This window comes from Pterocles gutturalis, unplaced genomic scaffold (assembly GCF_000699245.1).
Source record: "Pterocles gutturalis isolate BGI_N339 unplaced genomic scaffold, ASM69924v1 scaffold11655, whole genome shotgun sequence".
Classification (NCBI taxonomy): Eukaryota; Metazoa; Chordata; class Aves; order Pterocliformes; family Pteroclidae; genus Pterocles; species Pterocles gutturalis.
In genome coordinates this window covers 43,698-55,897 of record NW_010138321.1, presented here as the reverse complement: position 1 = coordinate 55,897, position 12,200 = coordinate 43,698, and the positions used below count along the sequence as shown (strand labels likewise).

Here is a 12,200-nt window from a genome sequence, read left to right as displayed (position 1 = left end):
TTTTATCCTTGCGCCACATGCAGCTCAGCAGCACACAGAGCCTTGCTGCTGGCACTCCACCCTGTTGTTCCCAAACTGTATCTTAGCCCAAAAACTAAGGGGAGAAAAAATACACAGTTTCAAAGCACCAGCAAGTTCCTAAGCGCTCTGTCTTTGCTTTCAACCATGGTGCTTCCAGGAAGGTGATGGGGCAGGCTGATCATGGCAGAAAAGTTTCCTGTGAGCGTGGCGAAGGTTTTGATCGATGTTGTTTGGGTGGCCTGGCAGAGGGGGGGATTTGGCGTCTCTTACAGGTGCTTGGGGGAAAACCCCTTCGTGCTGCCTAGAAAAGGGGGACTGAGGAACAGCGTCCTCCTCTGCCACCAGGCATCTCACCTCTCTTCTGACAGCAGCCTGGTCCCCGTCCGGCTGCACGGCCAAAGCGGTGGATGCTGTACTCGTTTAGGGAGAACACTTAGTTGCATTTTCACCCCACAGACAATCCCTGGCTCAGCAAGGTCTTGTCAGAGAGAAGCTCTCAATTAATGAGCACCAGATTTCCATGACAGGCTTTGCAGAGTGTGTCCCTAGAACACGTGTGTCTGAGCGTTTTGTCATTTGCTCGTTCCTCCAAGGGATGTGTTATCAAGCGGTGAACAACTGGCAGCATTAATTTAAAGTTACAAAGGTTCTGTCGGGGAATTACCATATGCTTCAATTTTTCTTGTGCGTTTAAGGGTTTTCTAGTTCATAAGTATTAAAACCATCAATCAGCACATACTTTGGGACGTCTGAGACCTGGATTTCTTCGCCACTGAGCCATCCTGATTATTCACAGAGCAGACAGTGATATGTATGTACGTGGGGATGATACGTATTGACCAAAAATAGGTTCAGGTTGATATATTATGACCAAGGAGGAAATGTGGGTGAAAGCAGGCTAAATTTCATTGCACCTTCCTGCTTGCACGCCTGACAAGATTTAATTTTCTTTTCTTTTCCTCTTTCACTGATGTAGCTGAAGAATAAATTCATGAAGAAATTACCCCGTGATGCTGAGGCCTCCAACGTGCTGGTTGGGGAGGTGGACTTCCTGGAGAGTCCTTTCATTGCCTTCGTCCGGCTGCAGCAGGCGGTTATGTTGGGTGCTCTGACCGAAGTCCCCGTACCTACCCGGTAAGAGAATCCAGCCCCTACGCAGGGGACAAGAATTGGAAACTGTGATTCCACCTTATGAAATAAAAGCACTGGGATGAAAGAAGATATTCTCCATTGCTTTCCATCCTGTGGCTTGCATAGTGATCATGTATTTTTTTAAAGATTATTTGTTTAAAATAACAAAAGTTGCTGTAGCTCCTTAATCATTTTCAGGTCCTGATTTGGGTTCGATGTGAGCTGTGAAATACAGGAACACACTAACTTCACAACTTAGCAGTACAGGGCTCCATCAGTGTGAAATCTAACTACTGGGGGTTTTTTCCTGCCCCTTATGACTCCCCCCCCAACATACCATGTACGTATCTCAGATTCCCTCTGCGTTTTTTTGCTACAGGGCTCCATCAGTGTGAAATCTAACTACTGGGGGTTTTTTCCTGCCCCTTATGACTCCCCCCCCCAACATACCATGTACATATCTCAGATTCCCTCTGCATTTTTTTGCAGTGTGTATTTTTCCTCTTAAAAATGAATGTTAGACAAAAGATGCAATTCTGGTCTTGCTGAGGGGAATAAAAAGTCAGATAAACTGGAGGATAAAATTCTGTCACAGTGTTCACGCTGTATGTTGCTTTGTAATTCATAATGGTTCAGAGAAAAACGTCCTGTGAATATTTTATTTCTTGTGACTCATTGTAAATTAATCCACAGTCTCACAAATATGAATATATCTTATGTTCTTAAATATTTGAATTCACTACTTGAATATGCATCATGGTCTGTTCAGTGAGTGTCCATATCCACCAGAACAGCAAAGCTGAAGTGCTGATTGAATTCTTAGCAATATTACCCTTCGCTATACAGCTGCGCATCGTTCATCACGTAAATTATCACTCTAGGTGTCCAGACCATCTGCGCGTGAGCATTGTGTGGCAGTATGTCTTTGCTTGATCTGCATGTGCGCGCACCCCTAGGTAGGAGCTGTAGAAGTGATTAGTATTAAAAGGTAATGAAGCGCAGGAAGAGTGAAGCGCGGCAGAGTTTTAGTGAGAAGGGCCGGCGCAGCTGCACGTGGACAGCCTGCAGCTCCTCCACCATCTCCTCTTTCAGCCCAGCGCCGGTCTCTGCGGTGCCGTGTTCCTCGACGCTGCCGCGCGGATGCTGTTACCGCAGCGCACCTGGGCTCTGGAGTGCTTATGGGATCAGCTTACAAAGGATCCACTTTGCATTTTGGTTGTAATTATGGAGCTCAAATTGCACCTTTCACATCACTAATGTGCAAATACATATTTGATGAGAACGGTTTCAAGGGCTTTCAATACGGAGTGAAAGTTGTAATTTGAATAATGCCTAGAGGGTTTGAGGCTGTATCGGGTCATATTTTATGAGAAGAGACACAGTACCACGACAAAAGCACGTGGCTCGTGCGTGGCTAGTGCTGCAATGGATCGCAGCCATAGTGGGGGATGGAAGTTACATGGCTGTTACAATCTGTACCTTATTTCCACATACAAAACACAGGGAAAAGATGGGCTAGTTTTGCTGTTTGTTTAGTAGCCTTCTAGTAATGCAGCAATGTTTGTATTTCTTGGAGTTCCTTTAAGTGGCTCCTAACAATAACTGCGTCCACAACTGTTTGCGCACACTGGGTGAGATACAAGTGGCTTAATTTTATACAAGTTTATTCTTCATTCTTCAGCGTTACTGAGCTCTGTATGCCTCAGTATTTCAACTTCCAAGTCTAATCCCACTTTCTCTTTTTTTTAAACACATCTCCGCATGCTTTTCAGCAGACGTAAGATGAGGTATTGTTTGTTTTGGTAGTGGGAGCCAGGAAGTTGGATCTAGGATTGCTGAACGACCTCATTACTCAGTAGCATTAATCAAGACAATATGTCCTTCCTCGCCAACATTTTTTCCAGGAAATAGTATTATCCATTTGCTGTCCTCCAAACCAAATGCTATCCCTAATCAAAGCAGGGAGGCTCATTAGATGGCTTTTGTGAGTAATGAAGAGCCATTTGCAATGGCTGCATCCTGTGAAATTCAATCAAGGAAATCCCAGCAGGGCCCAGACAGGTTATGATGGAGTGGCTCCTGGGTCAGCCCGGAGCCTCAGCCATCTCTCCCGGCAGGCCTTTCTGGTGTGGACGTGCACTTAGCGACCTGCAGACTCCGCAAGATGCTGGACCTGGAGCCTTCAGCATCACCCCCCCACCCCGTCCTTCTCTCCCTCAGGGCTCCCTCTTTTATTTTGTGAAATTATCAAGTTCCTGGTAAAATTGCCAAAACCACGCCATCAAAACGCTGTGCAAAACCACCTGGGGTTTCTAAATAAACATGAGCTAACGTTTCAGCGCTGCGGCTTGCTTCAGGAGTATCGTGACCCGGGTATATTGAGTAACTGCAGCCCGACCTCCACCTCTCTCTCTTTAGAAAGCAGGTTGCTTTTCCATGGGGCTGGCGGGGGGTTAAACACCCAGGTTTTGGCACCAAACTGTGGGCATGTGGTCCATCCCACGGAGCAGAGGTGGCCTTCGCGTGGCCATCCATTCCCACGGTGACAGGCAGTGAAGTGCGCTGCTGGAGACGTGTTTGCACAGCGATTCCATTCATGTTTCTGGTGTGCCGTGTTAGTTACGAAATCTCAAGCTCTTTAGCAACTGCAGATACACTGAACGCGTCCCAGGAGCCGGCACAGTGCCTTGTCCTGGAGAGGTGACCGTGGCAGGGATCAGGCATTGGAACAGGCTGCCCAGGGAAGTGGTGGAGTCACCATCCCTGGAGGGGGCCAAGAAACATGTAGATGTGGTGCTTAGGGACATGGGTTAGTGAGTTGGGTGGTGTGGGTTGACGGTTAGACTTGATGATCCTTGAGGTCTTTTCCACCGAAGCTGGTGAAGGGTCTGGAGCACAGGTCTTATGAGGAGCGGCTGAGGGAGCTGGGGTTGTTTAGTCTGGAGAAGAGGAGGCTGAGAAGAGACCTCATCACTCTCTGCAGCTCTCTGAAAGGAGGTTGTTTCCAACCTTAATGATTCTATGATTGTTGGATCGGTGGCAGAGGGATGGGGAAGGCCCTCCCAAGCAGCTGGAAGAAGACAAGAAGGCAGAAAGTGTTCCCAGCCATCACATCGTGTCGTACAGCTTTCCGAAATGCACGAAGCCATCTTGATATTTTGCTTTTCAAAGCACTGACCTGGAGGGGAGAGGGCAGCAAGAGGTCTCATTAGAGTAGCTGATAATCGGTGTATCAGCTGCAACCATGAGCTGGACGTGTGAGAAATGGCCACAATCTTTTGATGTAGAAGCAAATATGACACCAAGCCCTGCAGAGGTGAAAGGCTCGTGATATCTCTCGTCCCTGCCCTGGTTTGGTTTATTTGTGTTTACCTAGTACTGTAGAAAGAAGGAGGATTATTGTGTGCATAAGGTAGACAGTATTCAACGTGTAGACTTCCAGTTAAATAGGTTACTTATTTCTGCTGATATATATTTTTTTTTCCTCCACACATTCTTTGGCTTGGACTTTTCTTGTAAGTTACAGAATTTTGGACACTTTTTAGAAGTAAGATTTCCTGTGTAGAAACGACTCTGCCTTGGATACATGAATTTTATATGTATTTTTTTTTTCATTTACTCTTCCTTGCGAAGTATTTTAAGTATTTCCTTTAATTAAAAGTAGTTTTTTATTTAAAAGAAACCAACAAGATCTCATGAACTCTGCAGGAAAAGTTTCTCAGCAGAGTGTTTTCATACAGCCCTAGTAATAAAAATCGGGGATCTGAAATGGATATAGAGAGATCCCTTTCACAGTATTGCGTGTTCTTTTTACTGATCAGATTGAAATACCTTTCAGGACCTTGGTTTTTCTTGTGTTGAATTTAATTCCACATCGCTATGAACTGCTCATTTTGGCAAGCACTTAGGCACTGTACTTGCACCGTGGCTTTGGTGTGGCTGTTCCTCCTCTGGACAACAGAATAGATGTAGCCTTTTATTTTCAGAAAAGAAATGTGCAATTATGTGTACAGGTCTGCTGCAGTAATGTAATGTTAATGGGGGAAAAAAGATGAAGAATGAGCAAGGGAAAGATTTTTTTTGGAGATAAGCTGTACAGACGTGCGTAGTCTAATATGTAGTGCTGGGAAATTGCCTGTGTCTGCAGCTCTCAGATGAGATGAAGTAACTTGCCCAAAGGTCACTTAGGAAGCACGTGGCAGAACCAGGAGTCAAGTTCTCCTCCCTTAGCTCCTAACTTGAGCTTTTAACTGCAAAGGCATCTTCTTGGTAGGCAAGGATGAAATGTGCGTCTTGTTCGTTAATTGTAGCATTGAAATGGTTTTCAGGGCTGTGTCCTTTAGCAGCCTTTCCAGCAGAAGGACTCGCTCTGGGAAATCGGAGCTCTGGAAGCAGAGGTCGACCTTTGTCTGTCTGCATGTGTGTGGTGGACACTGTGTGAGGTGCCTGCAGTGTTGGTATGTTGCCCAAAACTTGAAAGATCACATGTGTGAAATAGAAGACGGACCAAACACTTCACCATCTCCTTTCGTTACTGCAGTCTCAAGTTGTGCTCCTTTCATCAGAGGTCCAAGCCTCAGGTTCTGCTGGAAAAGTACATCATGAGGTTGTTCTTCCGGCCCTCGAGTCCATCGACATGTGTCTCAATAGCGAATGCTGGATGCCTTGCAGGCGTCACACATGGTGTCCAACAACAGAAGGACTGCTTCCCCGCACTCCTCTCATAAAACCCCAATGTTTTCTCCAGGCAGGACCTGACTGAGTTTCATTTGTGTTGGTGCCTTTAACCCCTAAAGAGCTGCTGCTCTTGCTTTCTCCAGATCTGGGAAATAGGCACGGGTGGGCAGGCTGAACCTGAATCGTGTTTTAGTTGCTCTTCCTTTAGAAAGTGTCACAAACTGCTTGTTTTTAAAAACATTTTAGTAAATGCAGGAGCATTCCAGTACTTCTTCATTGGAAGCTGATGTAATTATTTCAGAAGACGGTTATGAAAATGTCTCCTTCCCTGGAAAGTCAGGAGAATGCCAAGCAGCCACTTGTGAAGTTGTGAACCTGGATTTAAACTAACATATTTGGATAATTTGCATCCTAGAGTTTTAAAAGAGTTGGCTGAGGAACAATTTCTCTTTAACATTGTTTTATAATAACTCATGAAACAGGGAAAGTTCCAGGAGGTAGGAGGAGAGCAAAGGACATGACCTAGGCGTGTATGGCTTAGTCACCTCCGTGTGAACTGTAAGTAAAACACTCGAAAGCCTCTTGAAGAACTTGATTAGGAAGTGTTACTGTTAGTAATGCTGATTAATGTGTATTTGTGGACTCTCCTACTAACTTGATGCCTTTTTTATAGGACTGTAGGGTTGTTTTAATAATATTTTTTTTAATATAATATACTTTGTTAGGCGTAGTACCTCATGATGTTTTGATTTAGGAAGCTCAAACAATACTTCATACAATGCTTGTAAGGGCAGAAGCACTTCTGGTAAGGCATCACACCTCTCAACCCTGTTCCATTTCACATTTTATCAGCAACTTTTGAGAAAACATATAGTTAAGATCATACAGGTTGACAAACAACAAGGAGGGTGTCTCCATGGTCTGGAGCAATCCAGTCATCTGTGCTTTAACTTGGCCCTGTGTCAGCTTCTCCCTCTAAGGACAGGGCCCCCCCTGGGTATGGCATGTTATTCCATCAGTGCTGGAACCACGGAAACCTGGTTTCCTAGAAGTGTGTGTCCTTTCCAACCGCCACGGCAATAATCCCAGCTCTCCCCATCATCCTACCACGTTTCCTAAGACTTCCCACGCTTGTCTGTACCTGAAGTCCTGTCCCCTGACTCAGCGATCCTAATTTCATTTTCTCTGGAAAGCAGGCTCACATAAAGTTCCTGAGCAGCAATAGGTTATTCCATTGGTATATTTGCCCTGACAGAACTGCCAGCTCTTGGCTGATTTCCCCAAGGAAGACACTGATACATCAGAGAAGGTTCACAGAAGAGCTGTTGAAGCGACTAAAGAGAGGAGAAAAGCCTCAAATGGCTTAGCCTAGCTGACAGATGGCTACGGGTGACTGGATCAATAGGGGAGGATATTTAAAGGAATTTAATTATCGAGGGTTCTTCACTCTAGCTATGGGAGACAATCAAAATTTATGGCTGTAAGTTGAAGCTAACACAATTTGTGCTGGAAGTAATGCAGAAGGTTTCAGATGAGACACCTTACGGAAGGTTATAGCGTGCTTATTTTCCATTACCGATTGAAAGGAAGGGCTGTACGTGGAAAAAAAAAAGTTCATTCAGGAAGCTTTAAAGTTGTTTTGACCAGCTATTAGTGTTTCAGTTTGAAACAGGTACTGATGTGGAGTTTGCTGAAAATTGCTCCAGTAATTCCCAGTCTTTGCTAAATTAGGTGAAATGGAAAAGTTGGTCTCCTGCCACGTGACTTCTTTTATTGCTAATTGTGAGGATGAGTTGGTGCATGAGAGACTTTTATCTCAAGGTCACTAGTTAAAGTCCAGCTGAGGCTGAGCGCTTGAAACAACACCATCTGACCGGCATGATGGTCTCCATTGAAATCCCAGAGGTCACTGAAGGCTGACCATTGCGTGGGATTCCCAACAGAAGTAGCAGGGCTTTCTCAACAAGCCGGCTGGCAAGGCGAAGAGGTGAGCATGAAGGCAGATGTATTTTCATCCTATAGCCATGAACCAAATCTCTAATCTGAACGGGGAGTTTATAGGAAGCTTGTGTTTCTACAGCCAAGGCTTTAGGTCCTGTGTCAGTGAGTAGCTGTCAGCTTGACACCTGGCTACAGCATGAAATCAACTTTAAAGTAAGAGTATTTCTGCAGGAGCTAACAGCTTTTACCATTCCAGCGTAGGTGGCCTGGCCTTGCGTATGAAACTTGGTTTAGGAACTGTGAGTGTCTAGAGATAAGGCTTAGGTCTCTCCTGAATTCAGTATTATTTGAATGGTGGGATCTTCTTTTTCACCTAACTTTTCATTCCAGGTCAGGAGGATCTAGGTAACTTTGGAGATCCAACCTTGAGGCCATACTTAAAACTTTTTCTAATGAGCGTGAATTAAGAGGCTGGAAAACACAGACACCTTTCACCTGTGTTCCCATTATTCTGGCACAACTGTTAGGCAACATTTTTGGCAGAAGCATCCTTTTTCCATGTTTAGCCTTTTCCTTTGAGGAACCTCGTTGGAACATACCGTCAGGGGAACTGTAGGAAGGGCTGTATGAGCAATCCTTTTAAACATGGACAAGTCCTGATTCATTGCACATTAGCACTGACCAAAGCATGGGCAGGAAAGATAAAGAGCAGTCATTTCCTATCTCCGAAGGTTTCATATCCTGGTGTTTTTCAGACTCATTATCAGTGACTTGGATATAGTTGCTGCCCAAAGAGATTGTGTAAGAAATAAACTCCTCCTGCCTGGCAGGTGTAGTCACCCTCTCTGGTGGTGCCTGCCGCAGGAGTAGGTTTACACCTCAAGGATTGAGTTTCCTGCTTAGGAATTAAGCTGTGACTGTGAAGCTATCAGATGGGCTTACAGGCTTCTGGTGTGTGGTACACTCAGAGTGGAAATTCAGCGCATACAAGTTGGGCTAAAATATTTATAGCTAAAGCCCTGTTTCACATTTTCCCTTCACATGTGGGTAGCTGCTCTGGGTGCTGACACGTACCAAGATCTCAGCCCCAGCAGAGCATTAGTAGGGATGCTGAGTGCCACTTGATAGCTCGGGGCAGTGATGTAGTTTACGGTGAGCAATGTGGAGAGTTAACAGCATCTTCCCTCTTCCCCCTCTGCCTCCTGCTGCGCTGACACCTCTCCGTCCCTCTGTTGCGCAGGGGGTGCTCAGGGCAGAGTGCATCCCCGCCCTGGGGTGTAACACGGGTGTTTGACACAAGGATTGAACCGCTGCAAGGAGCCAGGAACACGGCGATCAGATAAAACACCGCGGAGCTGCGTGGTCTTTCTGTGGTGCGCGGGGCACGGATTCTCAACAGCTCTCGCTTCCAGTTCTGGGCGTTAGAAGAATGTCCTTCCTTCAACACATCCTGGAGTCCGGGTTGTGTGCTGCTGGGCGGTGCATAGGGATCAAGAGCCTTTGGCCGTAGCAGCCTCGAGGTTACTTTTTAGGCTTTTCGGGAGAAAAACTCTGGGTAGGGTCTTGCTTGTTGGAGTAAGCATGGTAGGCTGCAGGGTGTAACCTTTGCTCCCAAGTTCGCTGAGTGGTTCGTGCCTTGTTACTCAGAGGAGTAAATGCCTTGGACATGACGCCTGTCCAAGTCCTCTGTTCAGCGGCTCCTGCGATGCGAGGCCTGGGTATCAGGGCTGCTGAGCTCCCACTGGCTTTGCAGGGGAGGTGATGGCTCTGGAAACTAGTGCAGTGTGTAAATCACACTTCTGCAGCACTTCTGATGTTTCAGGTGGCAGCCTCTGGATCTGTAACAAGGCCCAAAACTTCTTTTTTTAAGTTGAATTTCTGTACAGATATTATATAAGGAATTAGAAATCCATTTTGCTATCCTAAATGGGAACAATCTGTTTGTTTCGTCAGATTTCTCTTCATTCTCCTGGGACCTAAGGGCAAAGCAAAGTCCTATCATGAGATTGGCCGAGCCATCGCCACTCTGATGTCTGATGAGGTAGGTGTCTTGACATCTCCTGTGTGAAATGGGTTCTTCCAGGTTTCACTTCATTAGCTAATATTGATGCCCTTTCCTCCAGCATGGTCGACTGGAATGGATGCAAATAAAGATGAAATATCCAAATGTCACCTCCATATTCCAGCTGTTTACATAATGATTTAGTCTGCCATCATGTTTTTATAAGAGCACTATAGGAGGTTTTTGTCCATCGTCTGTATTTTCCTGTTAGCTATCCCTATTTCAGATAGGCTTTGAACTAATCTTGTACGATGTTCATCTTGGGTCACATTCCAGGATCACAGTAACCCTCAGCTTCGCTCCAGATAGCAACCACAGGAATAGTTACACCTGGGACATGCTGTTGTGTGTTGCTCTGTGTCCCAGAGCACTTCTTAATTCGAGCAGTGCTTATGTATTATCCGTGAGGAGCTAGCAATTACTCGCTAATCACACACCTCAATGAGATGGTGCCTGTGCTTTCCATTTTCATTTGTGGCTTCTTTCTTCCAGTGTCCCTTGGGCTCTGTGCGTCTGGGGCTGATTTACATCATGTTTGTTTCTTGCTTTCTCCTTATGTTGTTCTGCTCCCCTGTGGTTCCCTTAGTTACCATGTTTCCGGTCTCAGCTCTTCTGTTTTCTGTCATTCCACTGCTTGGAGCAATGGTCTGGTTTCCACAGCCCCACAGTTCTCCTTCCTGCCACTGGCTGGTTTTTCTACGTCTGTCGCACATGCTGATACGCCTTCACTCCAAGTAGTCCAAAAGATTTCTGTAAAATTCAGCATTGTTGCTCTTTTTCCTCTCTTCTCTCATTTGCTCTTCATCACTAATACGAGGCCTTTCAGCAAAACTAGTTTGTGCTTCGTGGTGTTATTTTTGAGTAGATATTTTCATCATTTCTAAGTCACAGGGTTGAAAACTAACCTATTTTTTGGTAGGCTGGAGTAGGTGGGAAAAGAGGATTGACACTTTTTTGTGGCTTTGTAAAAGTGACTTCTCAGAGTATAATTTAATCTCCTGATTTATAGGAAAACGTTTTTGGGGATTAAAGAAATGGATAATTGCTTTGGTAACATTTTTGACAGTGGTTAGAAGTGCACGTTTTGCTAAAAATTATAAATGCCTGCAAGAAAATCTCTGTCATTAAACAACCAGCCAAAGGAAAGGGCTTTCCTGAGGTTCACACACCCTCGTGCCAAGTGCTTTCGTACTTTTTTGACAATGAATCAGTTGGTTTTGTAGAGTAAAACTCAGTAGCTGCCTCTGGAGCCTGGGCTACAGAGAACACAAAGCTTTTCTCTCTTCCTCGCAGGTCTTCCACGACATCGCCTATAAGGCCAAGGACCGGCAGGACCTGATCGCTGGCATCGATGAGTTTCTGGATGAAGTCATTGTGCTCCCCCCTGGGGAATGGGATCCAGCCATTAGGATAGAGCCCCCCAAGTCTCTTCCGTCTTCAGATAAAAGGTAACAGCGGGACACAGGCACGTTTGGCTCTGTCATGGAGGACAGTGTGCATCGATTCCAAAAACGTGACAGGAAGAGCCGCCGCTTTGCGTGCACCAGGTTTATCGAGCAACTGTGGAGTGACCCGCGTCTGTCTGTCTCTGTTTGGAAAGTACTAGAGATATTTTCACATTTGTCTTAACAGCTGGAGGGAGGATGTTCTTGCACTTCTGTACCCTTTAAGGTGCCGTTGTAGGTGCACGATAACATATGTCATGATTATCCAGACTCTGGGGCTCTGCTTGGTCCTTCTAAAATCTAGCTGCTGGCAGGTCAGCCTTCTGGTCTCCTTTACACGGCATGGCTTCAGGAAAGGCCGTGTAACGCTTGTTGGGAGGAACTGTGTGGGTTTTGTTTTGCGGAGCCGTGAGGCAATGCAGTGAGCCTCCGTTTGGCTTGCCTTCTTGTCTAGGAAAAACATGTATGCCGGTGGAGAGAATCTCCAGATGAACGGAGACATGCCTCACGACGGAGGGCACGGTGGCGGGGGCCACGGGGACTGTGAAGAGCTGCAACGAACGGGCAGGTCAGTGCGACGTACCTGCTGTGATCCAAGCAGCGTGGCAATATGTGTCCCTTTCAGAACTGTTTCGCCCTTTCTGCTTTCCATCTCGACATACTGTTTGTATAGGTTAGGATGTGACCCCAAAATGTGTCCTGTGGTGTTTAGTGCCCAGCTTGAGACTGAAGGGTTCTGAACATCCAGCCTCAGCAAATTACAAAGCATCTTAAATGAGGCACTCAAAAATGAAAGAAGGCCCAGGTAGGTGTCTCCGTGCCTGTGAAGGTAGAGGGACTGTAAGGGATGTACACGTGGCAGGTAAAGATACATTTTCCATTCAGATTGCTGGAAGTGCTTTAGCCAAGAGCAGAGATATTCT

At 45.8% G+C, this 12,200-nt stretch overlaps 1 protein-coding gene across 1 annotated transcript in view; it reads left to right on the top strand.

Annotated features, from left to right (window-relative positions):
• Positions 1–997: 997 nt before the first annotated feature.
• SLC4A4 (solute carrier family 4 (sodium bicarbonate cotransporter), member 4) overlaps positions 998–12,200 on the top strand; it is a gene marked incomplete at its 5' end in the record, with an annotated part of 50,355 nt that continues 39,152 nt past the window's right edge. The window contains 4 exons of the mRNA XM_010082959.1: positions 998–1,155; positions 9,724–9,811; positions 11,126–11,280; positions 11,732–11,845. Coding sequence (XP_010081261.1) covers positions 998–1,155; positions 9,724–9,811; positions 11,126–11,280; positions 11,732–11,845 — 515 coding nt within the window. The remainder of the gene's footprint in view (positions 1,156–9,723; positions 9,812–11,125; positions 11,281–11,731; positions 11,846–12,200) is intronic.